The sequence below is a fragment of the Lepidochelys kempii genome, chromosome 9, assembly GCF_965140285.1.
Source record: "Lepidochelys kempii isolate rLepKem1 chromosome 9, rLepKem1.hap1, whole genome shotgun sequence".
NCBI lineage: Eukaryota > Metazoa > Chordata > Testudines > Cheloniidae > Lepidochelys > Lepidochelys kempii.
This window is the reverse complement of record NC_136388.1, coordinates 36,386,175-36,406,671: the sequence shown is the minus strand read 5'-3', so window position 1 is coordinate 36,406,671 and position 20,497 is coordinate 36,386,175. Positions and strand designations below refer to the sequence as shown.

General features: G+C 40.9%; 1 protein-coding gene across 18 annotated transcripts in view; it reads right to left on the bottom strand.

The window, feature by feature from the left end:
* DOCK10 (dedicator of cytokinesis 10) overlaps nucleotides 1-20,497 on the bottom strand; it is a 245,032-nt gene that overhangs the window by 44,464 nt on the left and 180,071 nt on the right. For 15 of the 18 annotated variants that reach the window (XM_073359912.1, XM_073359918.2, XM_073359919.1 and 12 more), the window contains 13 exons: nucleotides 17,281-17,364; nucleotides 14,215-14,311; nucleotides 12,269-12,313; nucleotides 11,549-11,724; nucleotides 11,316-11,432; nucleotides 9,888-9,999; nucleotides 8,937-9,058; nucleotides 8,735-8,849; nucleotides 7,958-8,024; nucleotides 7,155-7,202; nucleotides 6,177-6,278; nucleotides 2,881-3,005; nucleotides 955-1,067 (listed from right to left, as the gene is read on the bottom strand). In XM_073359912.1, coding sequence (XP_073216013.1) covers nucleotides 955-1,067; nucleotides 2,881-3,005; nucleotides 6,177-6,278; nucleotides 7,155-7,202; nucleotides 7,958-8,024; nucleotides 8,735-8,849; nucleotides 8,937-9,058; nucleotides 9,888-9,999; nucleotides 11,316-11,432; nucleotides 11,549-11,724; nucleotides 12,269-12,313; nucleotides 14,215-14,311; nucleotides 17,281-17,364 — 1,323 coding nt within the window. The remainder of the gene's footprint in view (nucleotides 1-954; nucleotides 1,068-2,880; nucleotides 3,006-6,176; nucleotides 6,279-7,154; nucleotides 7,203-7,957; nucleotides 8,025-8,734; nucleotides 8,850-8,936; nucleotides 9,059-9,887; nucleotides 10,000-11,315; nucleotides 11,433-11,548; nucleotides 11,725-12,268; nucleotides 12,314-14,214; nucleotides 14,312-17,280; nucleotides 17,365-20,497) is intronic. The other 3 variants (XM_073359908.2, XM_073359909.2, XM_073359910.2) reach the window with 3 other exon arrangements.

The following is a 20,497-nucleotide window of genomic DNA, read 5'->3' as shown; positions in this document are numbered from 1 at the left end:
AACTAGGTTCTGTTGATGGCTGCCACTTTCTATCTGTGTGACCTAGAGCGAGTCACTTAGGTCAACATTTTCTAACTTAAATGCCTACAGTTAGACTTCTCAATCCATATTACATGAATGGCTTGATCAGTGGCCTGACTTTAAGAGGTGCTGAGCATCCACAACTCCCGCTGACTTCAGAAGAAGCTATTTCAGCATCTCTGAAATTCAGATGACTTTGGCCATGTCTACACTTAGCACTGCTGCAATCGATACAGCAGGTGTTGATTTGCAGGTCTGGTGAAGACACGCTAAATCAATGGCAGAGTGCTCTCCCATCGATTTGTGTACTCCACCTCTCTGAGAAGGGTAAGAGAAGTCGGTGGGAGAGTGTCTCCCATTGAGACAGCTTGGTGTAGACACTGCAGTAAGTCGACCTAAGCTACATTGACTTCAGTTATGTTATTCACGTATGTTATTCACATTTGGGTCAACTTGCTGCAGTAGTGTAGACCAGCCCTTTTATTCAGGTGCCTCAGTAAGAAGTTAGCAGCCTAAGCTTTAGGCACCCAAGTTTGAAAAGTTTGGCATTAACTTCTCTGTGCCTCAGTGTCTCCATTTTTAAAATGTGGTAATACTTACCCACCTTTGTAAAGGTATTGAGATTTTTTAATGACAGGTTTATATGAGGTCAAACCATTACTATCATCACACTGTAGCAAGTGATGCTGTTTCCATGGGTCATCCCTTTTCCTAGCTCTTCTGCTCAGCCAGGACACTTTAGGCCAGTACCTACATGAGGGCTTACTACTCCCTTTCCTTCACTCCACCAAAACCCCTCAATAATAGAATGATTTGGCATTATATTTGTTTCTTTGTAATGTACTCACAGGCATTTTGAAACTTTTTAAAAATTCTCTTTTTGCTCAAACCTGTGACACCATTTCAAGCAGAATTTGCAACAATAGAACATACCTGGTGGTTCTGAGTGAAAAGACACAGTAGGTCAAGAATTGTGAGGCAAACCTCTGTGGCAATATTTGCCTCTGTGTCTGCGTAGTGTACAATGTCTGTTTCATTGGAGCTGCCTGCAGCAAAAGAAGTGGGAAGAGAACAACAAGTGAGTATCAAGATAAATAACGCTCCAATCAGATCAAGAACTGCTTTCAAAGTCAGTACAAACATTCATTCCTGAGCGTGCATGTTAGCTAAAGGGGGGAAGAGGGTTCTTTGCTTTAATTTTGTTAATTTTGTAACAACTTTTCAACTTTGCAGAATATTGTTTCTTTGTTTGCTTTTTTTCATCACAGATTACATTCAGCCTGACAAGAGATTTGAACCATGAATTATATCCTATCATCACATCTCCTTCAGAAAAAAATTATGTGCAATAAACAAATGTATACTTGACATTTTCTGTCACACCGTCTGCCACTAGTTACATATCTTTTTCAGGTCTGCCTATCTGTAACCGTTAGGTCTGTTAAGGGCTAACTGTAGGGTACATCAGGCTGTGTGTGCAGAGGGCATGAAACCACTAGCAGCTGATGGATGCACTCTACCTGTAAAGGACAAGGGCATGCAGGTTGCCTTCAGAGGACACGGGAAAAGTGAACTCTTACGTAATAATTAGTACATATAAGTGAGCAGTGTGCATTCATTTTAGCATCCCCTTTAGATGTTAGCTGTGCAAAATGGGAATGGTACACTGTCCTCACCTGTTTAGGGTATCTTAACACTGCTGGAATCAAAACTCCGCCTCACCTTCCAGTCAGGGAGTACAAGCACTAGAATTCTGGCTACACAGTGGGGGTGGCAATTGGAGAAGAAAGAATCCCTAAGCCTTCTCCCCTCACACAGGCATACAATGACTGCTAAAATCTGGCAATGTTTGTTCCATAGGTGAATTAGCAAATGCTTGACTTGTCTGTAAATGCTATAATTCTAGAATGATATTCTAATGCTACAATTCACTTCAGTGAGTTACAATGCTGATGGGGAAAAATGGATATTTATATTTTAAAGCCTCTACTCTCAGAGGTCACATTACTGTATTTGCTCACTGACACAGAATGCCATTCTTATGGTTAAACAGAGACATGTGTAGGTATGCTTTAAGGATACCTGTTATTTTTTAAATGTCCAATACACACTACATCTTAATGAGCACATAAAATATTACCTCTTGATTTTGGGATTAAAAGGAAAATTGCTGTGAAAAATACTGAGGCATCCATTTTCATAAAATCTGCTTCCTACAGATTAAAGCACCGGGATATGAAAATGACAAGGAGATGACAATTTGCAGCAGTTACAGCCACACTCTATTTTGAAGAGCTTTATTTGTCATGATTAAAGACGGTTGAAACATTCAGAATTTTGAAATTTTTTGATGGAAAACAGGACAATTTTTTCTTGACAATATTTGCAAACAGAGTCCCCATTTTTTATCAGCTCTAGCGCTTATCCTATTTCAGCTGTTGCACACCTGACTGTACAACACTCCCAGGGGCAGGTTCTCAGATGGTGCAAATTACCATGGAACTTAATGAGCTGGCAAAAAAGTGGGTGGTATGAATCCACTGAAGTCTGTGGGAAGTCAGCACCTCTGAAAAGCAAGCTGCTAATTTCATTTTCAAACTATGTGTTTAAGTACCTATTTTCAGGTTCTGATGTTTGAAAGTGTTGGCTTTTTTTTTCTTTACAGGTCTATGGTCCAACTATTAATATTCATAGAAGTTCCATTTCAGCCCAGCAAAGCCCACTGAAAACAATGTAAAGACTCTCATTGACTTCAATGGGCTTTGAATCAGTCTCTTATACATCGTGGTGCTGGGCTCTATAGAGAAAGCTAAGATAGAGAGACAGACAAATAAGTAGATTCATTTCCTTCATACTTACTTGCCATGCTGCTGTCTATCATTTGCAAGAGTTTGGGGTTGGAAAATGCATTTTTGCCACGGATTATTGGTAACGTTTGAGATCTGTGATGTTTGTGGCCATCATGACTGGAAGTAGAATGCATCCTGAAATTGAGAGAGCACCGTTTTTTGTTTAAATGTTGTTATCATATCCCTATAGTTTTTCCATGTCTCTCAGAATTATCTGCAGTATTTCTCAATGACCCAAAGGGAGACCAACTGATGCAAAATATTTCAGGTTAATATAGCGGAAGAACAAAGTCAGCAAGGCATATATAACACAAGTAGATGTTCTGTGATTTCTTGAGATCACAGGAGACATAACAACATTCACTTATTACTAGGAGAAGCATTGGTTTAAACAGCTGACTAATGTTTACACAACGGCCCTTAGGGGAAGAGGAACTGAGCTGAGTTCTGTTGGTTTAGAATACAGAAAAAACTATTTACACCACAAAGTATTAAACACAATTAATAAATAATGGGGGACTCATGATTTTAGAATGGACATTGATCACAAAAAAGAAAAATTCTTTTTTTGTATTCTGCTAATGAATACAATAGACTATTTTGCTAAATAGAAGACATTTAAAACTAAGGGCACCAAATACAGGCACATCCATTCATACATAGGTTCCAAAATAAAAATGGCCTTATTTTCAAAAGTACGGGGAATCTGCATCCACTGGTGAATTCAGTGAGAACTGACAGCATGTCTGAAAATCAGGTCCCTTTTATTTAGGTGCCTAAATATGGATGCCTAACTTTAAGTACACAGTTTTGAAAATTTTGTCCTCTGCACAATTTATTTTCTGCATACAGGCCTAGAATCTGTATGAGTTTTGACTTGCACAGTTAGCGCATGATCAGTCCTTCAGAAGGAGAGGAGGGAGGGTTACCCGCAACCTTCCTCCATGGTTTCCAACCCCATGCCCTACCACAGAATGAGAAGGAGGTTTGTTTGCTGAAAATCACAAGTTTCCTGAAAGCCACAACACTCAGGAGAGCTGCCAAAAGCCATCCAAGTGGAGAGCTTGTGCCTCAGCACTCCTACCCTGACTCCCCACAGCTTCCATTTCTACATGACCCTGAAGGAGATCTTTCTTTAGTAGACTTTAAGGCCAGAAGGTACCAGTATGACAATCTAGTTTCCTACATACCACAGGCCAGGAAGATTTACCTGTATCAGCCCCATAACTACTGGCTGAGCTAGAGTGTGTCGTTTAGAAAGACAACCAATCTTGTCTTGTGCAATCTTTAAGGACTTCAACTGATTGAGAATCTACCACATCCAAGTAGTTCCAATGGTAAATTACCCTGACTGTGAAAAATATTGGCCTATTAGCTGTGCTACCCAGACCGCTCTGATACCCTAACCCTCTTTTCGCAGGGGAGGGGAGGGTTGGCTGCATGGTGTATGATGGGGTCATCAGAATTGTGGGCAAGGGAGCAGGATGCCACAGATGGTGGCTCCACTCCACTCCATCACCTTCTGTCCTGCTCTCCCAAAGAGTGGAGTCCCATCTCCTCCAAATACATACAGGCAAAGGGTGGGCTTTGCCCTTACCTTTTCCCACCAAGAGTAACATGCCCAAGAAGAGGCCCTTCTACTTGTGGACATGTAAGGTAGAAAATCAGGACCCAAGGCACTAACAGTTTCAGCAATAAATTGAGCATTTATGTGTACTTTCCACTCAACTAAAAATGTCTCTGATCTGTTGGTAATTATTTGATTATATTACAAATATTTTTAGACTTTCAAAAGAGCTCAGCTCCCTTTCAGTGGCCAAATTTTTGCTACCCAACATGGTGCAAAACTGGTTCTAAGTGCTGCAATGGAAACTCCTGGGTGAAAATCTGACCCCAACTGTTGAGCACTTGAAAAGCTTACTGTGGATTACTTTGAAAATCTGGCTTCACATGCACATGAAAATACATTGTTGGTCACCAAATGTAAATAAATAAACATACACCTTCAAAAGCAGAGTGCAAGTTAGAAGAGCCATTGAAAAGTAACAATATTTTATTTATCTCTTAACATATGTCTTTGCCATTCCTTACAAATATTTTTTATAGCCAAAAGGGCTAAATGCTGCTTTGGGAGGATGCAGACTGTAGCAGTCGCTTGAAACAGCTGCAGCATGCCTCATTTGTGGTAGTTTTAAAATTTTGTTCCACCATGCTGGTTCTCCTGTAAACATGCAGCAAAACAATGGCCTCTTCATGCTTTAATTCAAAGGCACCTTGCCAGTTCCAGCTGTGAAATGAGATCAGTGCTTATTCTAGAGGAGGGAAAAAGGAATGTTTCCTTTTCCTCATGTTTCATTTGTTCCAGCCATATGCCATGATACAGGCTTATGATGTTGGGCATTATTGGGTTTGAATCAGATGAGCATAGATAAACAATTTTATCTGAAAAGCACAGAGCGGTGTGAATAGAGCCTTTTTCAGCCTGCTCTTAGACAAAGCCTACAAACCACATAGAATCAGAAATTCACTCCCTTCAGTCCTTCTCTCCTGGCTTGGCTGCTCTTAGGGTTGCTACCTCAGGCCATGCAGCCCATACCCTTGATCTTCTTTATCTAGAAAGCCACTCCCACTTCCTTGATGTTCAGATGAGGCAATAAGTCACCTGTCTTGAAGAGTCAACAAAAACTACTTAACCTTTCCCCAACAGGATCAACACCTGGTAACATGGGAGTATGTCAGGTTTTAGAGTAGCAGCCGTGTTAGTCTGTATTCGCAAAAAGAAAAGGAGTACTTGTGACACCTTAGAGACTAACCAATTTATCTGAGCATAAGCTTTCGTGAGCTACAGCTCACTTCATCGGATGCATTCACTGCAGTCTCTAAGGTGCCACAAGTACTCCTTTTCTTTATGGGAGTATCTGTTATAAACACATACACTGATTTTCCCCTCAAGAGAGCATTACGGCTATTACTACAATGCACATTTTACTTCATTTTACTTCTGCAGTTTATTCAGATGACATAGGATAGAACCATTAAATTCTGCTTAAAATGTACAATTTATTGATTATTTGGAGAAAAAAAGACCAGGAAAAAGAAACATACACCTAGCTTACAAAATGGACACAATAATAAATGACTATACTACATGTAAATGTGGAAGTAACCAGATGGGGGCCAAACATACCCACCCAATACGTGGCACTGCAAAGGGGTCTTTTGGTGGATGTAAATGAGATTTAGACCATGTGTTTAGACCTATTTTGATCTGGATTTGGTTTAAGATGTTAAAAGCTTAATAATTACCATTGCGACAGTATACCAGATGTCTGACAAGATGAGTTAGATCCTTTAAGTGTTCCATTATTCTGGGTGGCCTGAGCAAACTTAAAGGCAGCAGCTATTTTCCTGTTAAGAGAAAATAAACGTTAACTCTGTTATGGTACGTGCCCCTGATTAGGTCAGGTCAGTGAAAAACACATATGTGCCTGGCAAAACATAACACAAAGCATGAATTGGTTAATACAGCAACTCTTCATTTTGCTACTGAACTTATGATAGACAGCAAAGTTCATTGTTGTTGCATGAAATGAAAAATGAAGCATCGTAACATGGTGAAACAGAAGTGCACGTTTCATGCTTGACAGCTGGAAAAATGATCTCATGCTCTTCAGCATAATGGGCAGAGAAAAATACTGGGGGCAGGGGAATCTCAGTTTCTAATGCTTTTGAAGCATTCAGCGATTCACGATAGCGCCATTCCCTCACAGTTCTATGGTGACAAACAGAAGGATCTGCTTGTCCTTCTCCGGCATTTGCACTCAAAAACAAGATTGGTTCAAGTAGTGTAACTACTACAGCTTACAGAGTAGCAGCCGTGTTAGTCTGTATCCGCAAAAAGAAAAGGAGGACTTGTGGCACCTTAGAGACTAACACATTTATTTGAGCATAAGCTTTCGTGAGCTACAGCTCACTTCATCGGATGTTAGTCTCTAAGGTGCCACAAGTACTCCTTTTCTTTTTACTACAGCTTAATACACTATCAGAAGTAATCCACCTGGTTGCCTAGGAAAATGGCTATATTAGTTGAGCTTCAAGCATTCATGGGATTAAAAAAAAAAGTGTACATCAGCTACCGTAGCTGTAGGTCAGCTACCATATTTAAGAACGATGCCTTCAGAATGGAATTGATGTACATTGATGACTTTTATCTACGTGTTAATCCCCACTGTAGTACTTAAAATAACAATGCATTCTACATCGTATAAGTAAAAAATAAATTACCTTATTATATTTCGTTTTCCTAGATATCTGAAATTTTGCAGGCAAACCCTGAAAAGCATGAAGTACATTTTGTAATGATTCTGTTTAGTGACACCATACTATTTTTCAAAAATTCTGAGTCTCGATCTTTTTAAGAACCCCCCGATAAATGCACCACTTTGTTAGCAAATGATTCAAGAACTCCCGCAATTCAGGAAACCGAAGGGAAGACTATCACTTCCACTCTATTATTGCCCATTTCTTCTCCCTGGGTTTGGGATTCCTGCGTGGTCAGGGGGAAAACCCTGTGGGGACGTCTGCAGGAGGACAGTTTCTCCACCAACCTTATGGAACTTGTGTGGCTAAGTAAATGGTGACCCAGTCAGTTCCATCTTACTCATCTTTCACAGCTGAGCTGGTTAAGGGGTTCTGTTCTAAGCAGGGAGCCTACAGGAGTTGTGCTCAGAAGGAGCCAGAGGAAATTGGGTCAGGACAAGGGCCCATGGAATGTGAATAGCTCTGGAATCCATAGATTTTTCACAAGATCCACTGGTTTGGGGAGGCAAAGACCTTCCTTTTCCCATGAGGAAGAGAAGGGGCAGAGAGTCTCAACCCCAAACAGAATAATTCATACAAAGTTCTGTGAGAAAAACCCCAAAGAGTTTCCTATCCTTTCCCTGGAAATAGCCAACATAAGGATATGGTCTTTAAGCATTAGCATGCCTGAATTTTACCCCAGAGAGTAAAACATACTATTACTACAGCAGCTGCTAGAGAACATTATTATTTAACAAACCAGCAAACAAACCAGAGAGTGAACTTACTCTAAAATGCTGAAAAAGTCCGCTATCTCTGTGAATGGAGCTCTCTGCCAATAGGAAATCAATGTATCTGGAACCAGACATCAAAATGTAGGAATTTAGCAATTATTGGAAATTGAGGGCCAGATCCATAGCCCACTGAAGACTGTAATAAGTTTTCCCTTGACTTTACACTAAGTTAACACTGCATGCTTCTTTTGGCTGCATGTAGAGCATGTGCGCGAGAAGCCCCCCAGCACAGGTTTAATAGCAATGTAGACAGTGAGGCACAGCTTAGGCGAGTAGAATACACCTGCAGGTGTGGATCTGTACCCGAGTACATACCCTACATGGCTGTCTACTCATCCAAACTGTGCCTTCCCTCTACACTGCAATTTTTAATCTTGTAGTGTCCCACTACGCAGGAAAAGACTCCAGCAGCAAGGAAAGGCTCTGGCAGAGGCGAGGAAGCGGGGAAAGGCTCCTGCCACAGGGAAGAACTATGGCAGCTCCCTGCTGCTGAAGCCTTTCCCCGCTGCAGGGGAAGACTCCAGCAATGGCAAAAGGCTCTGGCAGCAGGGAGGTAGCAGGCTGTGAGCCCTTCCCTGTTGACTCCCTCCTGCCAGAGCCTTTCACTGATACACATAGCTGTGCACCACAGTGTGGACACAGCCGGCTTGTCGCTGCAGCGTATCCCACATGCCGCTGAAAGCAGTGTGTAGCATAGACATAACATTAGTGAGGCCCTAAGGATTTTATAATATTACAAGTAAAAAAGTGCATTTTTGGGATTTTTTTTACCTTCTGAAATTGTTTTCATAATGTGAAGGAAACACATAAGAAGGCTTCTAGTTTCAGCCTGATCTAACTTGTCGAAGCGAAGAGTTGATCCAATCAAAGACAAAGGTCTCACAATCTGCAGAATTGGAAACACACTGGCTTACTGAGTATCAAGACAGACTTTTTAACTCTAAGAATTGTTTTCAAGTGTTTATGCATGTACCTTTTCACAGGTGTCAGTTCTCTCACTGTTTTTTTCACTGGTACTTGGGTTAGACTCAAGACTTGCTAAGGAAGCTCTGGAGTCAGCATGGTTTGCTGCAGAGATAGCTACTGATGAAAAGGCTGTAATCAAAAGTCACGGCAAACATGCTAAAATAATGTGTATGGGTACAAAAACTAACAGTAATAATGGAAAACCAAAAATATGTTGTATATAGGATGGACAGCTTTGAACTGTCTACCTCTGTCATGAAGTTACTGGTGACTACATTTGGTATTGAAAACATGCAACAAGTTGAACTAAAATGATACACTTTTGCTGTTATTCATGGCATTAAAAAAAAACTATGACTTTTTATGAAGGCCTGATCCAAAGCTCACTGAAGTCAGTAGAAAGACTTTCACTGACTTCAGTGGGCTTAGAAAGGGGCCTTAGATGAAGTAAACAAAGTAAGTTGTGTTTCTTCCCCTCCACTATATTTTGAAAATATAAAAATGCTTGCCTTATTAAAAATTCACACCTGCAGTACAGCATGTAATGACTTCTTCAGAGCATGACTTTTTGATGTACCTAGCATACATTGTGAAGAAAGTGGCAACTCCCCATTCCATGAGGTTTTAGAATTACAGGAGAATCTCTGTAAATATTTTTAAAGCATGAGGCAATTCCAAGAATACATTAGGGATTAATAAAACACTAAATGCAAGGTTGGCATCATCACGACAGGCAGTACAATAAGAAAACCAAGAAAAGTAGGGTAGCTTCAGAAGAAAAATAAAATGGATCCAAAAATATGGGAAAGGAGGAGAAACACAGGATCGCTTGTTTCACTGTATATCACATAAACGGGCTAATGATGATATTCTCGATGCAAGATACGTTTCAGCAGAAAGCACAATGGGGTGAAATAACACGCACAGAGATTTTTGTGTATCAGCACTTCTTTAGTACCTGCTATAGAGTTCAGGACATCTTTGGAAAAAGATGTATCCACAGAGTTTGCATGTTTCATTGCTGTTTGACTCTGAAATCCTCCCGCAGTGCTCAAGTCATCCCTAGATCCCTGCATTTCAAAAGTGGGCAGAAACAAGAACTCAGCTATATAATATCACTTTTTACAAACTCAAACTCAGACTGTTCATTAATTTTATAATTACAGTACATCTGATCAGATCGCTTAGACACTGAGCTTAAAAACCTACTTTCAGCTGATTAGACAAGGCAGTCAGAAGAGATCAAGGCTTACCATAATACATTGAGTAATGATGTGCAATATGAAACCTGCTCATAAGCAGAGTTGCATATGACAGATCAAGTCTAAGAGTGTGTTTGCTTCTTAAACCACTTGCCTAAGTGTCAGAAAAAGGGGCATTTTAATACTTCTAGCAATTATCAAGTGAAACAGGTTCGTTTGCTGGAAGCTGAGGAGGGCCATAGCTTCTGCAGATACTTGCTTCTATTTTTTGGAGATTGAATATGGCCATATAAAGAACACATCTAATCTCCTTACAGGCAGAGGCAGACCACAAGTGCATTCTTCTAAACAATACTCCTACCAGGTGATTTATAGAGTAGTGCTAAGCTAGATTCTGATCTGTGCTACAGATCAGGTGTAAATTCCAAGAAAGTAACTCCAGATTTCTTCCTGAGCAACTGAGATTAGTATCTGGTCCATTGTGATTAACCTGAGATGAGGCAACCCCATTTCTCAGCCACTGATATTTGGTCAGTGAATGCTGAATAGAGATCAACCAAGATTAAAAAAAGCAGCTCTCAGACTTCTCTCTCAGTGCTTCATATCACATCTTTTTAGTATGTTTCCCACAGAACAGATCTTGAACTGCTAATGGACAGCCAAGACCCTGATCCTGCTCACATTCATGCATGTGTTTAAACTTATGCATGTCAGTGTTCCCACTGGCATCAAAGGAATACTCCTCTGCATAATGTTAAGCACATGCACAGGTGTTTGTAGGCTCAGGACTCATGGCTGTACTGAAGTGGTATAGACTTCCTGCCAGGTCTTCTGCTTCTCAGGAGCCAGAGCAGCATCACCACTAGAGGCATGCAAAAACAACACTGCTTTTTATGAACCTGAACTCATGGGTGTTGTTTGGAAAGCTGCCACTAAGGCCAACTCAGCATGAAACACCCTGCAAATCTCTCTCCCTTCCCCACCCTCATCTCACTCTTCATTCCCATAGTTCTCGAGATGTATCCGCTCCCTTCTTGATTGTGTTTCTGGAACTCTAGTCTGAAAATCTTCAGTACCATTGATAACTGTGGGTGGCCTCTCCTTTTGTTAATGCTAGAGGAAGTAAGGGATATCAACAACTACAATGATTCATATTAAAGTTCTGAAAAATTGCATTAAGTTACCTGATTGGATGTATTTATATTGAAAAGAAAAATATCCTTCATGTAAATCCTTGGGAGATTGTCCAAAAGCATGCCATAGAGAGGCATGTACAGATTTGCTATTTGTGCCTGTTTATCCTAAGAAAGAGAAAAAAATACAAAGAAACAAATCATTGTAAACTGGGGAGCGAGTAGTCTTCAAATGTATTTCACTGCATGAAAATATCAGTGGAAAGAATAAATACCACACTTACCTTATCTGCATATCGATCATCAAATGAATGTTTTGCCATTAGGTTTTTAAGCACAGCCAAGGCTAAGTGCCTAATATCCTGGTCCTCTTGCAGTGCATAGCCAACCTCCCGAAGCAGCAACCCAATTAAGAAATGTTTATGGCAAAATTCATTGGTCAGGGTGTATTCTGGAATATCTGGATCAGAACAGACAAGGATCTCATTTTATTTTTAAATGAACTATGTTAACATACATTCCAGAAATAAAGATTCTGACAAAAATTCTCCAGGCAGGCTTATTAAATTGTTTCACATCGGAGTGACCCATCTAAGCACACACCTGCGATATACAGGATTTCATAGAAGGCCAAATCCAGTTTAGCTCATGTGTGAGTTTCAAAACAAATTAACAAACATCAATAACAAATATTTCTTAAGATCATGCAAGTTTGTATAATTTATAAATGAATGATGATTTACACATATTGTTCTTCCCATCTGAGGTTCAATCAAACATGGAATAAGCCTTCAAACACATAGCATCAAGTATTATCCCCATTTTATAGCTGAAGAAACTGAAACACAGAGATGGAAACATCCTATTGTGAGATTATTTAAATGACTCTCCCAAGGTAACACCACAGTTCAGTGATAGAGCTGGGAATAAAACTCCTCATGCCTAATTTTATCTATTCACTGCTAACACTCCACGTGTAGCACTGTAAGAAATTAGGCTCTTACCTGATGCGTGATATTCCTGTGTTGATTCTGAAGATGTCACAGAGTCTTGATTTATCATGAATAAAAAAGAAAAGAAAAAGCAGGAATTATGCATTTTTACTAAATCAAATTTATGACATTATGATGATGTGTGAAAAATATATTTGATTTTCTTTCTCTCTTCTGATGCTTAATCCAAAGCCCATCAGATTCAACAGAAAGGTTACTATTGTGCTTTAGAGTAAGATCTTGGATAATTGTCTATTTCGTTTATAATGGATGCATGATAAACATAGGGTTTTTTTAAATTCAGTTTGGCATAGTAAAATAGGTAACTATGAGATACATTTCAGTTTTTTTTTTTAACAGAGTCCTCTCTATACGCAGGCGAGATTTTCACACTTCACATTTGCCAAGTTACCCCAGCCAACAGCTTTGGATAGCAAATTCTTGCAGAATAATGTAGAAACCAGAAATCATGGTGTTTGATCCACAAGATATACATTGGCAAAAGTGACTTTGGCTGGGGGCAATTCAACAAAATGTGACTGAAATATCACTCCTCTCCTAGTAAAATATTAATGCAGTAATAATGAATAATTAATACTTTACCCTCCTGTAAAGCCTGCTATGTTAAAGTCTCCCAACAGTTTACCAACAGAAATGCATTTAGCTTCACCACAGCTCTGTGAGGGAAGTACTACATTATCCTTTTGCTGATGAAGAAATTAACACAGAGACAGGAAAATACTCATGGAAGTACCAAGTAGCTCCTATCTTCCGTGGGAGTTACATCATGCTCAGCACCCTGCAGGATCAAACCCTAAGTGACTTGCCCCAGGTCAACCAGGATGACTGGGAATAGAGCCTCGGGTGAAATCCAGGTTTCACTAAGTCAACAGCAAAACTGCTCAATCATGCCCTTTAACCACAAAACCAAGACTAAACAATTTGTTCCAGATGTAAAGGGGGGCGGGAAGATGCTCCTCTCTTACTCTGTTTTGCAGAAATGGTTAAGGATGCATAAAAGACATGGAGATTAGACAGTGCATCATAAGGCCTCTTCTGCCTTAAAAGGCACTTTATTTGTGGCCTGAAGGTGACTCACAGTTGTCAGTATACATGTCTATAAGAGAGTTCAGTAAGAGGGGGGGGGGGGGGGAGGGAAGGAGTAGTACTGGCCACAACTAGGAGGCCACACTTGGAACACCATACACAGAGTTTAGCTTTGGAGAGCAAGTATCCTCAGCCTATTGGCAGTGAAACCTACATTTCAGAACTACAGGTTGTTGGGGATCTACTCCTCCCCAACGATAATCAGCTCATAATATTAGGGACACAATGGCTTGAATGTACATTCACCAGATGAACAGGAGCAGAAGAGCCTCCCATCTCCCCGAGTTACTGCTTACTCCTATCACTAACCCCCAGCTGAAGAGGATAAAGCTTCCATCCTCCTTCACAGCTTTAACTTCCTTCTTTTCTGTTGCACCTGCTCTCAAACCTCCTCCCAGTTTCAGATGTCTCGTCTTGCGGTTCCCATCTCTCAACAGATTTTCAGTTTTAGTACTTCTCTCTCTGCAAGCACCCTAGGTCACTAAACCAAAATTTCCATTAAATGACCCACTTTATAACTGGATTTGCATGCATATTTGGGATGAACAGAAACAAAGAAAGACCTGGAGAAGAGCTCTGTGTAGCCCGAAAGCTTGTCTCTCTCACCAACGGCAGTTGGTCCTATAAAAGATATCACCTCACCCACCTTGTCTCAGAAATAAACAGACGTTCACACTGGGAGATCTATATTACCCCTTGTTAACATCACAACTATATCCTATTCTCTACTTTCATATCTAATGTCTAGATGTTATTCTTGGAGAGTCTATAGTACTACCCATACTAATTGGCCTGAAAAATATATGACAATTAATACACTTCACAAGCCAATATGTAAGGTGAGTTATTACCTGGAATGTTTGCAGATCGTATGGGCAGGCACAGAGGAATAAAGTGTTCATGGTGACAAACTTCTTGAAGAAAGTCAAATTTGTACTGATGTAAAATCTGAAACACCACAATATTAAATAATTGGTATGGACTTTAATGACAACAGGAAACAAGGTTAAAAATTACATTAATATTTCTCTCTACCTCAAAATCATTCACATCAGCCACTGAAAACTAATGGTCTGTTATGTAACGCTATAGTACAGAATAAGATAAAAAACTTGGTTCCCCCTCCCCCAAATGTTATTAAAGGCATTTGTCAGAACCATGCTTGCTTTATTTTTATGGATTCCTGAAATTTAATTTCACACAGATTCTGTATGACTTTAACTAAATGACACATTTAAAGCAGCTGTCACTTTAAGACCCCACACTGGCTCCCTTGGATGGCATATGCTGTTACTTAAACTCTTAGTAGGTATGATGTATCACCTCCATTTCACATAATTCAGGGCTGTAGCAATCATTTCAATAGTCTGTATCATTCACTGGCCCAGCACCCTGTGCTCACTAAAAAACAACAACATTACAATGATTTTGTGTGTTTCCTTTCCTCCTCACTCTTTTTATGAACTGAGTACCATGCTTCGGTAGTATCAGTCCTGACCCAAAGGTCAGCTGAAGTCAGTGGTAAGTCTTTTCATTGATTTCATTGGGCTTTGGATCTGGCCCATACTGCTTTTGATAATACACATCATCAACTCCAGTCATTACTTCCAGTTGGTAATGGGAGGGCTGCTCATTAAAGTGTTTTAATGAGCATTGAAAGTATAACAAAGTTTATACAAAGGGAACTATACAAACTATAACAAAGAGAAAAACTAATTCCCATGTTGCTGTGTGTGTGCGTGTATCAGAGCATTTTAATAAGAATGAATACTGTTTAGCAACAACATTTTGCCTTTCTATAGCACTTTCCTATCCAAAAGCTCCAATTGCTTTGGAACTGTTAAAGAATTAAGCTTTGCAACTCCCATGTGAAATAACTATTCCCATTTTACAGATGGGAAAATTGTCTTGCCTGAGGTCCTACAAGGAGTATGTAGATTCATTTCCTCTTCCCAGAACAGTGTTCTAACTCATAAGAAACTGCTTCCCAGGATGCAGTAGGACCAATTCATCAAAGCAACAATAAGCGGATACCACATCAAACGTCCCAGTATCTGCATGTATCTGAAAAGGCCCAAATCTTGCCCCTTTTTAAAGGGTGGAAAGGATCCATGTCACAAGTGCAGTCTTTTAATTTCTGCTGGGCAGTAGAGCTAGGATGCCACAAGCACAGAAAAGGGTCTAGACCAAAAAACCTGGAAACCTTTTGTGGCTTATCTGAACTTTTCAGGACCTGTTGAGTCGAGCTGGTAAGGAACCTTCCATTGGAATGATCGTATCTCCATGATGCACCATGGTCATGTCAATCAGCCACAGAACTGGGCTGATAAAAGAGAATGGGGGCATGAGACACCTGAACTAAAACTCCAGTGATGCACCACGGCAGCTCAGAGGAACACAAATAAACGTTAAAATGCAACATTAAAATATTTCTGAATCCAATTTTTTTAATATTTTGGCCCCTATTCAGGATAAAACAAACGTCAAAATATTGAAATTTTCAATGGATCAGTTCAAAGGGAACTGTTTAGATGAAACCGTTGAGTTTCATCTAAACCTAGAACAAATTTACTTGGTACACTGTTATGTACTGACACAACCACATGTATTATTTCTTCAAATGGCTACATGTACAGTTCAACTTTCTAGAAGACTGGGATCAGCAAATTTTTCTGTAAGTAAACAAGCAGTTAAAAACCAAAGTACGCAAGCCAATGAAAGCTTAACATTGCTTCAAAACTGAATGACTGGCTCTTGTTTTGCTCTTTAGTTACAAAGCAAGACAAGCCAAGACACTGAGGATATTTTGGTATTTCCTCAAAGTCATAAGAATCTTTATAACTCATTTTATGTATATTCTTTTTCATCGGCGTCAAGTCTGTTACATTGGCACATCTGTCTTGGCTCCTCATTGACTCTACTTTCTACTGGCAGACTATTTGGAAAGGACGCTATGCTGTAGATATCATACATACATTTATCTTTGAGGATGTGCTAATTTCTGCTATACAGACTGACCAATCTCCGATAATGAACTGCTCAGTTAGCCATTAACTGGAGGTTTTAATTGAACATCTGTTTTTGTTGCTGAAGGCAGTTAGGACTGAAAAATGTGGAAACAATTTGCAGCTTTTATAGAATTCTTTGCAGATTTATGATCTTCATGTATAACACAATAACTAAGGGCCTGATTCTGCAGCTGTTCCTCTGATTATGTGAGAGATCTGAGTACAGCTTGATGTACAGTTAAAAAAATTGTGAATAATTTCACAATCAAAGGCACCAAGTTTGGTTCTTTATAATTCATAGGGTCATCTTATTCATTTAGATCACTACTGAAAATTTGTGAAAAAATTCATGAATCATAAAAATTTCACAAACTTTTGCCAGATACCAAGAGTGCTCTGTTTATTATTTGCTACTATCCTGCATATGTTTCTCTGATCCAAACATGGAGCAGAAACAAAACCATCTCACTTATGCTTCTACCACATAAATAGTCAAGAGTTGACCAGACCAGTTTGTGATTGAATCACCCATATTTTGAAAATTATTGGTAAAGCTATTTCAGTGAGTGTTTACAAATACATTAGAGGAAAATGAGCATGAAGTTCACAAATGATTCATTAACCTAAAATAGGGCTAGTGTCCTGATCTTGGAAGGAGCTACACATGGGTTGACCTCTGTGCATCTACATATCCCCACTGAAGTTCAATTGAGTTCTGCACAGACATAGGAGTCCAGCTATGTGAAGCTCCTTGCAGGATCAGGACCTAAATTTGTAACACAATCTTTATAGTAAATAATTTGATCAACTCTACTTCTGAGCATGGAGTAACTACAGAATGGATCCTAAATTGTTTCATCCTGAAAATACTCTGCTATCAAGTCCACTTTAAGAAAATATAACTCATACCTTGTGGTCTCCTGGGCCGAACATGCTTACATAGTTGTTGACCATCTTAAATACAAATCCACGATCCATAAATGTAAAACAGCGCTAAGGAAACAAATAGAATGTTTATATTTGTATATCTACTACCAATAACACAGGGCTAGATTTACCAGCACAATCTGCCTGCGTTATGCCTCTCCAATGATATGTGGCATCTGTAAGTCTGGGTTAAATGACCAGTGACGCCTGCTTTATAGTTGCCTTGTGTCACCAAAGTAGTGCAAAGCATCCAGAGCATAGAGTGAATCAGGCTTGTCGGACTGTTTAAGAAAATAGTAGTGATAAATAAGTTAAATATTTCATTTTTAATGGGACTACAGGCTGAAATTACTACCATAGTGTACACATAATTAGGAGTGAGTTTATCTGAGGAAATGGCACTTCAAATACTGTAGCACTCAATAAGGGGAGGTAGCATGTGATGCAAGTTGACCTACTTTCAGAGTAGCAGCCGAGTTAGTCTGTATCCGCAAAAAGAAAAGAAGTACTTGTGGCACCTTAGAGACTAACAAATTTATTTGAGCATAAGCTTTCGTGAGCTACAGCTCACTTCATCGGATGCATACAGTGGAAAATACAGTGGGGAGATTTTATATATACAGAGAACATGAAACAATGGGTGTTACCATACAGACTGTAACAAGAGTGATCAGGAAAGGTGAGCTATTACCAGCAGGAGAGGTGGGGGCTGAGGGGGGGGGGAACCTTTTGTAGTGTTAATCAAGGTGGGCCATTTCCAGCAGTTGACAAGAACAGTGCGGGGGTGGGGGGGAAATAAACAAGGGGAAATAGTTTTACTTTGTGTAATGACACATCCACTCCCTGTCTTTATTCTATCTATTCTTTTATTTCTATCAAGTGTTCTTACAACTACAATACCCACCTGCTGAAGAGTACCCAGAAGTTACCTACTACAGGACAGGCCCAACAAAGAAAATAACAGAATGCCACTAGCCATCACCTTCAGCCCCTAACTAAAACCTCTCCAGCGCATCATCAAGGATCTACAACCTATCCTGAAGGACAACCCATCACTCTCACAGATCTTGGGAGTCAGGCCAGTTCTTGCTTACAGACAGCCCCCCAACCTGAAGCAAGTACTCACCAGCAACCACACACCACACAACAAAAACACTAACCCAGGAACCTATCCGTGCAACAAAGCCCGTTGCCAACTCTGTCCACATATCTATTCAGGGGACACCATCATAGGGCCTAATCACATCAGCCACACTATCAGAGGCTCATTCACCTGAGCATCTACCAATGTGATATATGCCATCATGTGCCAGCAATGCCCCTCTGCTATGTACATTGGCCAAACCGAACAGTCTCTACGTAAAAGAATAAATGGACACAAATCAGACGTCAGGAATTATAACATTCAAAAACCAGTCGGAGAACACTTCAATCTCTTTGGTCACTCAATTACAGACCTAAAAATGGCTATTCTTCAACAAAAAAACTTCAAAAACAGACTCCAATGAGAAACTACTGAATTGGAATTAATTTGCAAACTGGATACAATTAACTTAGGCTTGAATAAAGACTGGGAGTGGATGTATCATTACACAAAGTAAAAAAAAATTCCCCTTGTTTATTCTCCCCCGCCCCCACTGTTCTTGTCAACTGCTGGAAATGGCCCACCTTGATTATCACTACAAAAGGTCCCCTCCCCCCCTTAGCCCCCGGCTTTCCTGCTGGTAATAGCTCACCTTTCCTGATCACTCTTGTTACAGTCTGTATGGTAACACCCATTGTTTCATGTTCTCTGTGTATATAAAATCTCCCCACAGTATTTTCCACTGTATGCATCTGATAAAGTGAGCTGTAGCTCACGAAAGCTTATGTGCAAATAAATTTGTTAGTCTCTAAGGTGTGACAAGTACTCCTTTTCTTTAAGCTGACCTAAATATTTGCTTCAAAGCAATGATTCTTGAATCCAGCCAAACAACTCACTGACTATGAACTAGGCAGGGGTGAAAGTTAAGTTAGAGGGCTTACCGCTACGCCAGAGTCCTGAGCAGGGAGTATGGCCTCAACTGGAAGAGGCGTGGCCTTAACCAGAAGAGGCAGGGCCTTAAATACCCAGGCCCTTTAAATCTTGATTTAAAGGGCCAGGGCTTCAGCTGCGGTAGTGGCAGCTGGGAGCCCAGGGCCCTTTAAATCACCCCCGAACTACCAGCTGCAGAGGCGGCTGGGAACCACGGGGCTCAGGGGCGATTTAAAGGGCCCAGGGCTCCAGCTGCCGCTACCGCAGCAGAGCCCCGGGCCCTTTAAATCACCGAGGAGCCCTGGGGGCTCCCAGCTGCCACTGCTACCCCGGGGCTCTGGGCTCTGCTGTGGTAGCGGCTGCCGGAGCCCCGGCACCCTTTAAATACCCACCTGAGCCCTGCTGCCCGAGCCCTGGGGTGGGGGGGGGGCCCCTCTGGCAGCAGGGCTCCAGCTGCTGCTACCGCTCCGGCCCTTTAAATCCACTCCGAAGCCCTGCCGCCCCTACCCCAGGGCTTTGGCAGAGGGCTCAGGCGGCGATTTAAAAGGCTCCAGGGCAGTAGCGGCAGCTGGCGCTCTGGGGCCCTTTAAATCCCTGCCAGGGCCCCACTGCTGCTACCCCAGGGCTCGGGCAGCAGGGCTCAGGCGGGGATTTAAAGGCCCGGGACGGTAGCAGCGGCTGGAGCTCCGGGGCCCTTTAAATCCCCACTGCAGCCCCACCGCTGCTACCCCAGGGCTTTAAATTGCCGTCTGTGAAAGTCGATCCCGGTAAGGCACACAGGCTCTTACCGGTACTTTCACCTCTGGAACTAGGTTGTCTCTCTGGGAGCAAATACTCATGTTATTACTCTACGTTATGATGAGAACAGCAGCTTGATGAGGCCAAATGGTTGGGAGCCGTAAAGTTTATTATAATGCTCAAGCCAATAAACAGTTACTGATATTCTTCCCCAGAGTGGGACAGTCTTGCAGGGTCAGCAAGGACTGTAATCCTGGGGACCAGGTCCATCACCCAGATCACAGTTGCTCTTGAACTGTACAAGAATAAAACCCCCCGGAATGTACAGTACATGGCATTCAAATCTGGCTGCTACAAAATCTGGTCTGGAGATGTCAAGCCATCTCTTTAGTCTACATAATTTGTTATGGCAGATCAGAAAAAAGCAAAGACCAGATGATTCCAATT